This window comes from Periplaneta americana, chromosome 13 (genome assembly GCF_040183065.1).
Source record: "Periplaneta americana isolate PAMFEO1 chromosome 13, P.americana_PAMFEO1_priV1, whole genome shotgun sequence".
Lineage (NCBI taxonomy): Eukaryota > Metazoa > Arthropoda > Insecta > Blattodea > Blattidae > Periplaneta > Periplaneta americana.
In genome coordinates, this window is record NC_091129.1 from 86,332,782 (window position 1) to 86,350,209 (window position 17,428).

At 35.6% G+C, this 17,428-nt stretch overlaps 1 protein-coding gene across 2 annotated transcripts in view; it reads left to right on the forward strand.

Annotated features, from left to right (window-relative positions):
- LOC138712082 (sodium-coupled monocarboxylate transporter 2-like) overlaps positions 1-17,428 on the forward strand; it is a 71,011-nt gene that overhangs the window by 33,363 nt on the left and 20,220 nt on the right. For both annotated transcript variants that reach the window (XM_069843476.1, XM_069843475.1), the window contains exons 3-5: positions 3,907-4,066; positions 11,188-11,305; positions 14,423-14,490. In XM_069843476.1, the coding sequence (XP_069699577.1) occupies positions 3,907-4,066; positions 11,188-11,305; positions 14,423-14,490 (346 nt within the window). The remainder of the gene's footprint in view (positions 1-3,906; positions 4,067-11,187; positions 11,306-14,422; positions 14,491-17,428) is intronic.

The following is a 17,428-nucleotide window of genomic DNA, read 5'->3' on the forward strand; positions in this document are numbered from 1 at the left end:
CCAGCACCTCTCACTCACTCGGCGTGCCTACATACACACGTCAAAACAAACAGTAACGGTACCAATGTTTTTCGGTAATCGTTCCTTGCGCGAGCTATACCACTGCTGCTATTACGACTGAATTTGATCATTCATTCAATACCATGAGGCCTTCTCTTCCACACTATCAGAAGTTAAATATAATTGAAACAATGAAAGTAGTAATATTAAGAGTAATACTTACACATAAACTCATTATTATGCACATTAAGGAGGTCACATAAGGTATAATTAAATATTGACTAAACATGATACATAATTTAAGTAATTACAATTTATATCCTTATTCTACTTTACAATAGGCCTAAATGACAATTTATAAAAACACACACAATAACCTATAAAAATCGGCTAACACTCACAAATCAATCACATGCAAAAGTATGTAATTCTAAATTCATAATTTAAATTGATTAACTTTCCTGCAATCCCTGACATGACGAGGTAAAGAGTTCCATAGGTGACACACTGACATGGTGAAAGAGGACGAATAGAGAGAGGTATGATGATGAGAAATGTATAGTAAAGCATGACGTTCATTCCGCAACGTTGTGAGATATTCAAAGCGACTTCTCCGATATTTTGGAGTAGAATTGAGTAATATTCTAAATAAAACAGATAAAGAATGTGCTGTTCTTCGCTTCGTTAGGCGGACCCATGAAAGAGCTTCAAAAGATGGCGTTATATGGTTAAATCTATTAGTATTTTACATGAAGCAGACACACACATTATAAACATGTTGGAGTCTTTAAGTCAGGGCTGGACACATTACGTGATTCTGAGAAATGAGCGCTGTGTGCTTTAAAGAGCGGTCCTTGCGAGCGTGGTGACGTATGCATACTGTACGTCATTCAGCGTCGGTACAGTGGTGACTCTGCAATATGATGGCGAACTTTGAAGACGGAGCTTCCGCTCATTCATTAAAGCGGCTGACGAACTTGATAATGATGATGATAAGTATTGTATACAGAATATTCCGAAATGACATTAGTAATGCAGTATTTTTTTTAATATAACCTAACTGGTTAAGAAGTTCAATATCCAACGGCATTATACTTTACAACATGCTACTGAATATGACAAATATGTTGGTAATGAACGCCATAAATTAATACAACTTAAAGAAAATGTTTCTCAGGTACTTTATATCAGAGTATCTATTTGATATTTATATTGTATTATAAGTTATTATACATTTAGTAATATATAATTTTAAATTATACAAGTATTATGTTATATCACAGTATAGTATGTTATAGTTTATGATATCGTATCATATCATATATCATATCATATCATATCATATCATATCATATCATATATGTGTCATATCATATCATATCATATCATATCATATATCATATTCCATATTATCTTGTATTATATTATATTATATTATATTATATTATATTATATTATGTATTAACAGGATGATGATAATGCAATTAATGAATCGGCTATGAGAATTAGCTACAAAATTTGCCACGAAATTCCAAGAGAATTCAAAACATTCAACGAAAATGAATTCATCAAGCGATGTTTAATTATATTGGTAGGTGAACTCTGTCCACAGCAAGTAGAGAAGTGGAAGCCATACACCTTTCTCGTAGAACCGTGGTGAGGAGATTGCTGTATGTGCGTATGGGTTATGTAAATAAGCCTAATGATTTGTGTGTGTGTGCATGGAGCGAAGTTTATTCCATTTAATGAGTAAGAGTGTTACAAAGTCTGTACTGTACAATGGATTGATGTAATATATTTATAAACTATCATGTACTGACAGACTGAATGACTAGAACAACCGTGGCTCTTGTTATATTAATGCAGAGAAGGTAGCTGTAATGCGAGTCCGCCACTGCGTGAGCGTTCTGCTCTGGCTTGGAACTGAAGTGCCTTGCGGAGCGAGAGCAGCTCTGGCCGGATATATGGAGCCGCTCTCATGCCCGACCCTGCTTTAAGTGAAATTGCAGTTCTGTTATATTTGTCAAGAGAGAATAGCTGTAATCAAAATGGTGCAGCACTAGCGATTGACAAATGTTTCTTTTTATGGAAAGAGGCAGATAATTTCGCAAATGACTTAAGAGATTGGAGCAAGGAAAATAGTTTCTTACAGATGTGAGTTATTTGGCTATTCCAGTTTATATGATGAAAGACGAGTGGAACGGAGAAAAATTCTCTCCGGCACCGGGATTTGAACCCGGGTTTTCAGCTCTACGTGCTGACGCTCTATCCACTAAACGACACAGGATTCTCATCCCGATGTCGGATCGAATCCTCTCAGTTTAAGTTACACCTCTTGGGTTCCCCCTACATCATAATAATATATGATATGCGAAAAATAATCACTTTGGGTGCTATGCATAGACATTTCGCTAGCCCGCGCTACGAGCGTGCTAAACTAGCCCCGGCTATCGACTGATTACTTGTACAGAATCATATCATATTATATTGCTAACACTGGTTTATGAATACAAAAAACTTTAGTTCGCTGATCATCCATCGGAAGCCCGCGCTAAGAATGTCTATGAATATGGCTCTTAGTGATTTAAGACGGCGCTTATTCCGTCGGATCCCGGCCACTTAGTCACTCTCAACGATTGCACCTCTGGACATGTGTGAACATTGTGCCACTGTCATACATCTATGACGCAGTGCATGAGGGTAGGCCACCCAAGAGGTGTAACTTAAACTGAGAGGATTCGATCAGACATCGGGATGGGAATCCGGTGTGGCTTAGTGGATAGAGCGTCAGCACGTAGAGCTGAAAACCCGGGTTCAAATCCCGGTGCCGGAGAGAATTTTTCTCCATTCCACTCATCTTTCATCATATGATGACGCAGAATATCTGCACTGAAATATCATATGTACTTCGGTACATCATAATAATATATTCCAATATTGATCTCTGTCCATTAACAATCCAAGATTTTTTACAGTGTCGCTATAATTAATAAACGAACCATTAATGACAGTCTTGGTATGGTTTTGTCGTTAATTGTACTGAGCAAGCGCTGAAGTCCCATTATATTTGCATCCGATTTTTCTGGGTTTAACCTCAATCCAAACTGTTGAGTCCATAGATTGTCTGCAGTCGTTGTGGCCATCGTGATAGAGAACAGGAAATGTTCATATGAACAAAGAAATTAATGTTCGGCGGCCATCTATTTCGCCTTTGGCAAGAAGGAGGTGTTCAAATTCACTAGCCACACCAATAAATTATTCCGATAGGGTAAGTGTAAGGCCATGAATAAAATAAACAGCATAAACATGTCAGTCATGTCAGTGCATAGATATGTCAGTGCAATTTGAAGTGAAACATTTACGAGTATGAAGCTTTCCATAAGAGAGTGTGTAAAAACAATTATCCAGTTTCCAAGACGCAGAATTTTCCACCAAATTCTAAAACGTTTGAAGTTCTAGAGATTATATCAGACAGACAAACACTGAATAACAGTGGGAGTCAGTGGCTTCTAAAATACGATACCGAATACAAACTGTTAATATCCGCAGGATATTGGATTTATGACAAAGCCGTTTGTCTTTTTCTGGAATTATGTGTAAATTATACACTATATGCCATAAAATATAATGCGAATTTCAAATAAATAAATAATTTAAAATAAACTGCTTTGTTTAAATATTTGGGGCAAGCGAAATTCAGGGAAAGGTAAATGTAATGGTATTCAATTGAATGTAGTGATAGAATGAAGGTTCTTTTTGTTGTAGGTACCCAATTACATTACAAAGAAAAAAAAAGACGGAATCTTTATTTAATTTTTAACTGCACCCTCCTTTTGGAAATTCTATCGCACTTTTTAAAAAATATTAGCATATTTCCAGGATTCTATTTATTTTACGTTTTTACAGATTCGTTTCCGGAGTTACTATATTGGCAGTGCCACCAGAAATCTACTTGTTCGGAACTTTGTACTCGCTTTATTGCATTTGCCACATATTTGTGGGTACCGCCACATATTACATCTTTCTGCCGGTCTTCTTCGAACTGAAGATTACTTCAACATTTGAGGTGAGTACCATTAATAGATCATACAGTATGTACAGATTACTTACTTACAAATGGCTTTTAAGGAACACGCAGGTTCATTGCCACCCTCACATAAGCCCGCCATCGGTCTCTATCCTGTGCAAGATTAATCCACTCTCTATCATCATATCCCACCTCTCTCAAATCCATTTTAATATTAACCTCCCATCTACGTCTCGGCCTCCCCAAAGGTATTTTTCCCTCCGGTCTCCCAACTAACACTCTAAATGCATTTCTGGATTCTCCCATACGTGCTACATTCTCTGCCCATCTCAAACGTCTGGATTTGATGTTCTTAATTATGTCAATTGAAGAATACAATGCGTGCAGTTCTGCGTTGTGTAACTTTCTCCATTCTCCTGTAACTTCATCCCTCTTAGCCCCAAATATTTTCGTAACAACCTTATTCTCAAACACCTTTAATCTCTGTTCCTATCTCAAAGTGAGAGTCCAAGTTTCACAACAATACAGAACAACCGGCAACATAACTGTTTTATACATTCTAACTTTCAGAGTTTTTGACAGCAGACTAGATGACAAAGCTCCTCAACTGAATAATAACAGGCATTTTCCATATTTATTCTGCGTTTAATTTCCTCCTGAGTGTCATTTATATTTGTTACTGTTGCTCCAAGATATTTGAATTTTTCCACCTCTTCGAAGGCTAAATCTCCAATTTTTATATTTCCATTTCGTACAATATTCTGGTCACGAGACAAATCACTCACTTTGTCTTTTCGGGGTTTACTTCCAAACCAATCGCATTACTTTCTTCACGTAATATTTCTGTGTTTTCAGTAATCGTTTGTGGATTTTCTCCTAACTTATTCACGTCATCCGCATAGACAAGAAGCTGATGAAACCCATTCAATTCCAAACCCTGCCTGTTATCCTGGACTTTCCTAATGGCATATCCTAGAGCGAAGCTAAAAAGTAAAGGTGATAGTGTATCTCCTTGCTTTAGCCCACAGTTAATTGGAAAAATATTAGATAGAAACTGATACGGAATAAAAATTAAAACATTTAGAGCCTGTATGTAGAAAACAATTTCAAACGAGTGTCCACAAGTAGCATATATACAGGGGATCTTGTTTACTGCACATGCGTAGTGTCTTGTAAGCGAAACATGCAAAGTCCAAATTTTATTTCCGTACAGTGTGTACTACAAGAGGTTTCGAATATAAACTTAATTTGTATCCATATTTTATTCTCAAAATAATGACAGACTTATTAGCGATGATAAAAGCGTGGATGTGGATAAGCAAGATTGTTAATAAAGAATCATGAAATAAGAAATAAATTTTGAGAAATAAATCTATACATAGGAGGGTCGAAAAGTAACGTACAACAATTTTTTGTGGCAACATATTTAATAGGTATACAAAACAAAATAATGCACAGAAAAGCTACAGGTTTTACCTATTTCTCAACACAAGAACAAAATCTCTCGACACATTTCTACAATTGTGACACCAGATTCATAAAACTCCGTTTTCTGGGCGTAGACCTAATAGCCACCTGCGCAAGGCTGATTTCACTTCTTCATCCTAACTGAAGCGTTGGCCTCCAGGGAATTTCTTCATTGGTCCGAAGACGTGAAAGTTAGACGATGCGAAGTCTGGGCTGTACGGTGGGTGATTGCCATCTCAATGCCTCTGACTTTGGGTAGTTTTGCAGCGATCACTGTTAAGCCGAAAAGTCGGTGGCTCTCTTCGAAGAGCCTGGCACCACCTGTAGATGTTGCTACGGTCCAGACAATCAGCACCATATACCTCCAACATTTCTCTATGGATTTCGTTCAGATTCTTTCGTATTACCCACAAAAAAAGGGAATACACAAGTAGACTCGGTAGTTATCGCTCGTTGCGCCGGAGTAACACCTCATCGAGCCATTGCTGTCTGTAGGGTAAGATACAAACTAACCATCTGTTAACTTTGAACGTCCTAATCGAAAGAGTATTCCGTAAAAAAAATTGTTGTGCTTTACTTTTCGATCTTCCCTCGTACTTAATTAACAAGTCTCAAACATAAAATTATACCATGTGAAATTGTAGGAGTTTAGTATAAAAGTACAATGACAATACTATGGATCAGCATTAAATTTTGAATGTAAAGAGGAAAGTCTTTCCTTGAATTTGTGATTGTTTGCGAATACAGACTATTACGTTTCTGAGAACAGAGGAATACTCTTGAATGTATAAAAACTTATTCTCACGTTCTATGTTTCAAATAAGACATATAATAAGAAATATTAACAAATAGTATGATAATAAATAAATGTTGCAGCTATATTTGTTGTATTTTGAAAAGGTTGTATTCAATTTGTGTTTCCAGTACTAATCTAATTTCCAAAGCTAGGAAATAATATAATTTTGTTATGTTTGTTTAGGTACAGTCTGTCTAAAATTACTAGCCTATAATTTATGTACCATGCGTCATTCTGAAATTAAAATCATGTATTAGATATCGCGACCACCTACATGGGCCGCCAGAGCGCATCGTGACAGTGAACTGCTTTTGCAGCGAAACTGCAAACAACTTGTAACTGCTGCGGCTGGCCCTGTCTGTCTTTCTCTCCTTAAAGGTTTTTAACACTTTCTGACCTCGACTTGCCCATCCATAGTCATGAAGGTGATATGAAGTTACATTCATCATCGTTTCACGTATTTTATAGCCATTTGCTATGTCGTATGGTCAGTAACACACTCAGCTCTCTTTTAGTAGACATAATTGTATGAAATTATTTACAATGTACTCGTAGAGAAACAACAAATTTTCGAGCCTTCCTTTACAGATCCAATCATTCTTTTATGACTCATTTTCTTTTATAGTTTAGAGAGGTGAAGTAGGTAGAGAGATTTTATAAAAATTGCATACAATATTTATGCTCTTATTGTAATATAATTTTTTTATTTGTCATAGAAATTTTGACGTCGAATACGTCTCTTCCCGCACCGAGTACGGACACTCGATATGGGATTATGTGGTGAAAAGAACACTGGGAGAAATTGAAATACTTACTTCAACAAGACTATGAGACAAAGCTGAATGTTAATATTATTAGTGGTTATTCCTTGAATTACCTAACTTTCGTGGCAACATCCATAGACGCCATCTACCCTCTCTACGGGCATGGGGGAGCCTTGCCGTACGAAACTACTCCGAAATAATTATCACGGCATATACAGCAGCTACAGATCTATTCAACCACTCGTCTGATTTATAATCTTTATAATCACGAGTTTTGCAATATTAAAGTATTAATAGAGACGTACGACAAACTATGTATGACCATAGGACCATTCCATGTCAAATCAACACAAAAAAGTGGACTTTTCAACCCGACCACCTCAGATTTTCATTAAATTTGGTGGGATGGTAAAGAATCTTAAGTTAATTAATTAAGTAAAATTTTAGCCCTCAATAATGCACAATATCCATACAGCAATTCTGTCAATATGAGAAAAAATGTAAAAATGTTGCATACTATGTCAACAAAAATAATTCATAACTTGTCTTCTAATTGAGGTAGAATCTTAAACTTGAGCTTATTTTAAAGATAAGGAATCATACATTTCAATAAAAATAGGTTCGCATCAAAGTATCGAATTCTTTATTGAATGGTCACGTGAAACACATTTTAACATTGAATATCTAAAAATGCGGGTCACAAATTATTTCGCGAAAAATATATGTTATAGAGGTAAGAGCATTCTCCCCTTGGTGTAAGTTTCATTTTGGTAACGTTTCAGGAATGTCACTAAAAAAATATATCAATGTCTTGGGTTGTAGCACTTAAACCCATCTTACACCAACATTGCATGCGCGCGAGTTCGTACTTGTCTGGTTACCTGCGACGTCGATCTGTCAGGCCGTCATGAGTGGCAGTTTAGACAGTCTTCAATTTATACGAAACGTGCGATCTGTTTCAAGTATAGTGTCGTTAGTTTTTGTAGTATGTGATAGTTTTGTGCGATGTAATAGAGTCGCGTTTTAAGTTATATGTTTCCTGCAATCCCTTCGAGAAATCAGGGCATTGTAATTAGAGGAAAAATTTAAGAAGTGTTATATCGTGGATGCTTAATGTATTTCCTGATTTAAAACAGGAACAAAAGGTGTGCGCTATGTGTCGCAAAGAAATAAATATATAATATGATGCTATTACGCAGAATCCTCAGAATGACTCTAGTTATGAAAAATACGTCGATTCTACAGCAAATGTAAGTTCATTAAATACAAGTCTTTTTGACCAGATGTGTTTCTTATTAAAAAAGGCTATAGCAAGAGAAATATAAGAGACAGAAATTTGAAAATATTGTAAAAGATAAAGTTTTCGATATTAAAGACCCCGAGGAACCAGGACCTTCATCAAGTTCTGATTCTGAAATTTTGTCTCAGTTGCAGGAAAATTTTCAAAATTCAGGTAAAAGTGAGAAAATCACCATTTTAACACTAATACCTAAAAGCTGGAGCATAAATATTATAAAAAAGATTTTCTTTCAGCTTTCCAATACATAATTCGGAAAGCCAAAGTCCTGGCAAAGGGAAAGGGAATTTTGTGTTCACCAAATACGAAACCTGGAAAACCCTTGCTCGCGGCTGTTGCCGGTAAAGTTAAAGAATTCTGTTGTTCTGACGAGATAAGCAGAATGATGCCTGGTAAGAAATATTTGTTATGATTAAAGAATCAGGGAGTAAATCACATGAGCAAATATGAATAATATGCAGAGTTTAAAAATTTTAACCCTGAAATGAAGGTAATATTCTCCAAATTTTCAGCTCTTAGACCAAGAAATTGTATTCTAGCCGGAGTTAGTGGAACTATACTGTCTGTGTTTGTGTCATCAGAATGTAAAACTAATGCCGAAAGCAATTTATTAAACTTTCAGATCTACGTGGATTTCTAGAACATTTTCCTTTATACCTTCCAACTTATCAACATTTCTTGGCTACTATGGTGTGCTATCCTATTCATATAAATTGCTTGTTCAGGAAATGTACAGAATGTCCTGAACCATTCAAAATAAGAGAGGGTTTAGAGAAATGTTTCTAATAAAACTTCAGTGAATCAGTGACCTACAAGCAGTGGATGACGACTGACCGATCAACGCTTGAGACCATAATGAAACCCACAGACAACTTTTTCGACTGTCTCTTGGAGAAACTTGGTGATTTACTGACTCACTCATTTATATCATCTGAACAAAGTAAGTTTCTACGTGATATGAAATCATTTCTACAGCTATGCCAGCTTGTTGTGTTATGCGACTTCGCTGAAAACTATTATTTCGTAATCCAAGATGAAATTCAATCATACCACTGAAGTAATGTGCAGACAACCATTCATACTTTCGTAATATATTATAACGAATCGTCATCCGATACAGTCTCTATTAAAAATCTGGTAATAATTTCACACTGCCTGAAATGTGACACTAGAGCTGTACATCTTTTTCAAAAATATCTAATGGAGTCATTAAAACAAACATCTGTAATTCACCAAAAAAATTATGTATTTCTCCGATGGATTCTCTGCTCAGTATAAAAATAGGAAAAAATTTCCTAAACCTCACATTACATGAAGAAGATTTTGGATTTCCAGCAGAATTGCATTATTTTTGCATATCGCATGGCAAAAGAGCATGCGACGTTATAGGTGGGACACTTAAAAGGTTTGCTGCTTGTGCTAGTTTGCAGAGACCATCCGATAAACAAATAATTACACCTAGGGAATTGTACGACTGGACAAGGGATCATCTCAGAACATTAATACCGTTTATGTGACTGAATAAAGCTATACTGAAGAGGAAAAAATGCTTACTCTTCGATTTGCAAAATCCACCGCATTGCCTGGAACACAAGTTTCATACAGTCCAGCTGTTTGGGATGGGTATTATACTTGCTAAGCAGTTTTAAAATGCAGCTGAAACAACGCAGCATCCTGTCTGGAAAGATGATCAGGCTATTTCATCTCAGCAGTGAAAGGTAAGCATTTCTTACAGAACTTCAGGTTTAACAAAATCCATGTGACAATAATTTATTTGAGATAATAATTGAAAAAATTCGAATTATGTGCTACATGTTAAATTACATAGCGACATTCAAGAATATGATCAAATATAATTAAATACAACGAATGTGTGGGACATAATTATCGCGACTTATACGGTTAGCTTACGCTTGCAGTGACATAATAATTTTTATCTTTGTAACCTATGATGATTCCAAGTTGAAACTTATCAGTTCATTATATCACTAATTGAGGCGTACTATATATTTTTTTCCTTAAAATAGAACCCCCGCATTTTTAAATATGAATATATAAAAATTGTTTCGCCATGTTTTTTTTAGTGTAATTGAATACATGCAGAAAACAATATAAGCAATAAAAACTATCACATATTAAGAATGTATCACCCAGTTTTTGTAAATTTATCTGGAGACGTTGTTGAGATATATAATTTTCATTGAAGCGGCGTGCTTACAAAAATTTGATTTTTCTTTATGTTTGAAACGCCACTGACAGAAAACGAAAAGCACAGGACATATGAAACTGGATGATGTAATCAGCTTGCATGTGTAGGCCTATTCCTAAAAAGGACAGAATTTTTAAATGCATTCTTAATTCATGGGATTAAATTTACTTGTAAAGTCATTAGTGGTAATGTAGAACTAGATAGTCAACGCGAAAACTGTAAAAATATATTCTACTGTATACACCCTTTGACACGTAAACTGGCCACTGTTTAGAGATTAAGTCCCATCTCTGAGCCTAAAATGTGAGCTATTGGAACGAGATGAAATATAGCAGCAGAAAATTGAGGTAAATTGTCTCTTTATTATCAAGGACGAACGGCTGTCTAGAAATTGTGTACCACACATGTTAAAAATGATTTTATTTTGCTTGCCCCACAACATGTCTAATACTTGCATCGTAAAACATTAGTATACAGTAATAAAAGGACTTATGGGCTGCAATGTATGTGGAAGTTAGCTTAATATGAAATAATTCCTAAAAAATAAAGAAGGGAAAACAATTTACTTGATTAAAACCGAAATTTTACAACATTATTAATAGTGCTGCATTTGGGATTCTGTTTTAGTATCTGCAGTTGAGATTCAACATGGCTGTTCGCATTATGGCCTCAGCTCTGTGCACAATTTACCAAGTGCTCTTCCTCTCCATAATCGTCTACGTTCCATCGCTGGCAGTGAGTAGAGGTAAGCAAGAAATATTGGATTAATTCTTTAATAGTTATCAGCATACCTCAGTCGGCTGAGGCGCTTGTCTGCCAATCCGGAGATACGCTCGGGTGTGGGTTCGATTCCCGCTTGTTTTCCTCTTTGGGCAGACGAATTTCTCGCTGTGTAAGAATATGGATATTCGTGAAATTTATTTTGGATTAATTATTTAATAAATAAAAAAATGTCAGAAATTGAAGCATCAGTTTACCAGACCATTCCAGCACCTGTTCAGAAAAAACATAACGGTGATACGAGCCAACACTGTCTGGAGAGGTTTCAATCTTTCCTCTTTAGGCAGACGAAGAATTTTTCGCTCGGTAGGAAGGTGGATTGCCACGTGTCAAGTAACAATTATTGTAAAAATGAATTATATGTTGTATTTACGACTACCATAATTTGTTTTCTACGAGAAAATCACTAGTCTCATATATAAAACTCCAGTACAGACTCAGGCAAATCTACTTGCCAAAACTTTTAACAGATTGCACTTTGGTTTTGAACAGCTCTGTATTATTTGAAGCATAAAATTTTAGCGTCGTCATAATGTTCGTATTGATGACCACCAAGTTAATGTTTGATCTAATTTTACATCAAATATTTAAATTTTTAACATAATATACAATTAATAATATAATTACAATTCATCGAAAACTCTTGTGCTACAAGAGAAGTTCAAATTGCTCTCCTCCCGCTTCTATAAATTTTTACATCTCCGAAGATAGTTCTAAAAATACTTAATTAATCTATTCTTGAGAAATTTTCGAAACGACTTTTCGAATATACACTATCTATCAAAAGTAATTGAGCACTGTTTTTGCCTCTTTAGATCCGCGTGGTACCACCTCTTGTTGCTATAAGAGCAGCCAACCTGTCAGGCATGCTCTTCACTAGTTTGTGTAGGATATCCACTGGAATGTGTCGCCATTCCACTTGCAACATGGCACTCAGTTGGACAATGGAAGTTGGCACCATGTTTGGGCGGCTGCTACGCAGTGGTATGCAGACAATAATGTTCACCGGTTGGACTGGCCTGCACAGAGTCCTGATCTCAAACCCATTGAGCCTTCTTACATGTATATTTAATATGCGTATCCCAATTGAGATTAGATTCGGAGTGCATTTCGAATCTAATCTCAATTGGGATACGCATATTAAATATAAATGTAAGAAGGCTTTCTCTATTCCCCATTCATTAAAAAGATTGTATCATTATCCATCTAAATTAAAACAGACGCTGGTACAGACACTCATTCTACCTCACTTCGATTATTGTGACGTTTTGTTCAGTGATCTCAGGATTGATTCCGCCCAGAAACTACAGCGTGTTCATAATGCGTGCGTCCGCTTCATTTGTAATGTTCGATACTATGATCATATCTCACCTTCTTTCGAGAAGTTATCATGGTTTAGGTTACATGAGAGGAGAAATCTGCACTCACTTTCTCTCTTATATCGAATTATGCACACTTCATCTCCCTATTATTTATTCGCTCGATTTCATACTCTCTCTCGCTATCATAATATTAATACTCGATCACAACGCGATAACACTCTAGAAATTCCACTTCACACATCGTCTTTGTATTCCTCATCTTTCACTGTTACTATCTTTCGTCACTGGAACTCTCTGCCGCCTGAAGTCAAGGGCTGCCGAACATTGAAATCTTTCAAATCCAAGTTAGAAAATTATCTTATGACGAGTTGCCAAACTAACTTACTATTATGACAAGTGTTGTGTTGCATGTTTCCACGTATTCACATTTTTTTTTTCAAATTTTTTATGTTCTAGTGATATTCAACTTATTTTATATTTTTGTTTTCATATTTTCCGATAATGGTATATCTCTAATGTAATAAGTTGAGCTATATCTAATCTTAATTTTCCTTATTGTGTGTACTGAGAAATATTGTATTCACTGTATGCTTTGTACGGCACTATTTTATCACTACTATTAGTATTATTACTATTATTATTATTATTATTATTATATTACTATTCTTATTTTTTATCATTATTATTATTATTATTATTATTATTATTATTATTATTATTATTATTATTATGAATAATTGTCTTATTTTTTATCATTTGTATGCCTCATTTATTTTGACCTGCTGTTCACATTTCATTATGCTTTTTTCTTTCTTTGTGTATGTTATATATTATGTCTGATTTCTTCTTACTTGTTGTTTACATTTTATTATTATTATCTTGTTCAGTTTTGTGTGTAAAATTGTAGTGTACTTTGTAAATTTGTAGTGTTTTTGTAACGCAGTTTTTGCTCCTGGTTGAGTGTTAGAGAAAGCCGTATGGCCTTAACTCTGCCAGATTAAATAAATCATTATTATTGTTATTATTATTATTGTTATTATTGTTATTATTGTTATTATTATTATTATTATTATTATTATTATTATTATTATTATTATTATTATTATTATTATTATTATTATTATTATTATTGAACACCTTTGAGACGAATTGGAACGGCAATTGAGGTCTCGGGAGATGCGGCGAACTTCCATTGTCCAACTGAGTGCCATGTTGCAAGAGGAATGGCGACGCATTCCAGTGGACATCCTACAAAAACTAGTGGATAAGATATTATAGATTTAGTGGCGAACATGCCTGACAGGGTAGCTGCTGTTATAGCAACAAGAGGTGGTACCACGAGGTTCTAAAGGGGCAAAAACAGTGCCCAATTACTTTTTGGTAGATAGTGTATTATTCCACTTTTTCCCTAACTTAAAGTTACAAACACTCACTGCGATATTCTATGCACAATTCTCAGTTAGAAAGAAAAACACTGCAGCTTATGCTACACTAGGCACGAATTCATTAATCCATTCAGTGTCCCCAAACAGTTACAGAAAGCACAATAGCTTGTAGTAAATCATGTTGCTCATTACATCGAGGTGAACTCCATGTATGCAATGCCAGACAAACAAACTCTGAACTCCAGTCCATACGACAGGTGAGAGGCAACAAATATTTGTACGACCTATGGTATCATACGCGAAGAACTGAAACCCATTGTCTTAAGATCTCGTACAAACGTTAGAACATTAAAATGAATCCCTCATCTGTTTCAGTTGTTGGTATCGGTTTCGAAGTGATGGCGCCTGTGATCTTCATGATCTGCATCGTGTACACAATGCTGGTGAGTATTATCGAAGTCCATTTAAACAGATGCTTTCAGTGACTTGAACACACTCTGCACTCCGTTACTAAGGCGCATTTTTGGTTGAAGGCGGTAGTGTCGGGTAAGCATTCCATTTTCTCAACTACATTAATTTTATTAGGTCATGTTAACAAATGAAAACCATCAACATAACCCCACTAAAAGTAACTGGAAACTGCTCCACTGCCTGGATACTATGAATAAATTACCACAGGGAATTACCAAGCTTTTTTCAACAGCAACTGCACGTGTCAGTTGATAGATTTGTCAGTCTGATAATCTGATCGATTATAAATTCTCATTTACACAGTAACAGTAACTCCGTATGTGAATTAGTCAGACAGTATTTAGATAAATAAGTCTGTAAATCAGGACAGGAATTCCATTATTAGTGTCTTAATCACCATTATTTATTAAATATGTCAATAGATCAAAGTCTATCTGTCAGAAAATAAACCAGTCGGTCAATGAGTAGATAAATATATGTCTTAATATCGACCAGTAAATATATGATTAGTAATTTTTTTCAATAAGTCAGTGTCGGGCTTATGGAACTCCACTCATTCTCGCCAATTCCTTCCCCCCCCCCTCATCATTCTTCCTTATCATTCCGGTTGTCTTCTAGGTTTTCAGATCGCGCCTGCAACGGCCCTCCGAAGCTCCTAGCGCTCTCGGCCGGCCTCCATGAATATGTGGCAATTTAGCAGATGATGACCCGGAAGCGGAACCCATTTCCCTCCCGACGGGAGGGGTGGCCTACACTTCAGACCGTTGGCCAGACGGGAGGGGTGGTCTACACTTCAAACCGTTGACCAGATGGGAAGGGTGGCGTACACTCCAGACCGTTTGAGGGGGGAATGTGGGGAGGGCTGTTGGGGGGAATGGTACACGGACTTAGAAGAATGGTGGGACTGGTCGTTAGGGTGTTGGCGGTTAGGTCGGTTCGGCGTGGTTGTGGTCGGTGGGCTTGCAACTCATCCTAGGGGCGCACAATGACCTCAGGTCGCGGTGCACAGGGATTTTCCCCTCCCGGCCTCATAGAGAAAGTAAAAAAAAAAAAAAAAAAAAAAAAAAATCATTCCATAAATGCTTTACATTCAGTGCCAGTGTAACAGTCCGTTGGGAAGTCTATCATTCATTAAGACAGTAACAGTGAAAAAGCCAACAATCCGTAATACTCCTAATCACTCAACCTATATATCAATCTGTAAACCATTCAGTGAGACAGTCAACATAATCACTGAAACAGTCAGTCTATCGGTCGGTGAGTTAGTCAAATAGTACTTCAGTCAGAGAGTCGATTAGTCAGTCAATCTATAATCTTACAAGTTACTGAACTGCACTCACTCACTCACTCACTCACTCACTCACTCACTCACTCACTCACTCACTCACATTTACTAATTCAGTCAGTCAGTGAATAAGTAGAACAGTGAGATAATAGATGAGTCATTCAGTCTAACGGCAGGTGAGACAGTTTATGAGTTAGTCAATCAGTCGGATAATCGATCAGACATTTCATAACTCGAAGAGTAATTCACAGATACACTCATTAATTCAGTCGGGCAGTGAATAGGTAAGGCAGTTAGTCAGTAAATGAGTCAGTCTAACGGTGGGTGAGTCTGTCGAATAGTTAATAATTTAGTCACGACAATGTATTAGAAACTTAGTAACACTATAATTATACAACTCACACACTCTAATGTAAACAAATTAATTCAGTCAGTGAGTAAATAAGTCAGCAGATGAGTCAATCTTTCGAAAGTTAAGTCACTCGATCAGTTTGTTATTTATTCACACATTACATCTGTTAGTCAGTTTATAGCTGTGCAAGTAAGTTACACTCATTTTCTGACACATACTCAATGATTCAGTCCGTCAATGAATAAGTAAGACAATTAGTATGTAAATAAATCAATGTATCATTGTGATTCTTCCTTACACTCTAACTATGTCAATATATTACAGGAAACTGAATTATTATTTCTTCAGATAAGAAATTTATAAAACTTCCAAATTATCTAATAATCTTATAAGTACTTCTGTTAGTAACACAGTCAGTCAATCTTTAAGTCGATGAGTCAGTCGGTCAGTTAGTAATTCAGTCACAGATTCGACCAGTCAGTCAGTCTACAAATCTACAAGTTACTCACACAATCTCTCTAACATACAGTCACATGCAATCATTAATTGATTCAGTGAATGAATGAGTAAGACAGTTAGTAGATAAGTCATTCAATCAGTCTATTAATGTGATTATAAGTCGCACACTAAATACGTCAAAATATTATAAAAGAACTGAAAAGTAGTATTCCTTTCATACATCGTGATTACACAACTTTTAACACTTTATCATTTAGGAATATATTTATTATAATCATTTTCACGTCTTAAACGTAAACAAAGTTCGTAAGTACTTAGTTAACTAGTTTCAGCTCAGTAAAAACCATATTCAGAGCTAGTTATTCCTTTTGATATGAAATTTACGAAATTATCCACACACTCTCCAAATGAATTTATTTATTTCTTTGTTTATTTATTCGTTTGTTTATTTATTTATTTATTTATTAGTTTATTTATTTATTTACTTATTTATTTATTTATTCGTTAGTTTATTTATTTGTTTGTTTATTTATTTAACTAAATAGCTAGTGAGTACAAATTACATTTATAAAACAAAGATGTTTCTAGCCACTACCGTAAGAGCCAGGCTCGTGTACGGTTTGGTCTTAGTCAATAATGAGTCTATTTCCTAGCAATCCTCTAATTGTCTCTGTTAATATTAATGTTAGCCACTGTATCGGTTGATGAGTCAGTCGACCAGTTAATAGTTCAGTCAATCAATGAAATAGTCAGTCTACAAATCTACAAATAACTTACACTCCTCTCTGACACTTGCACACTCACTCACAAAGAA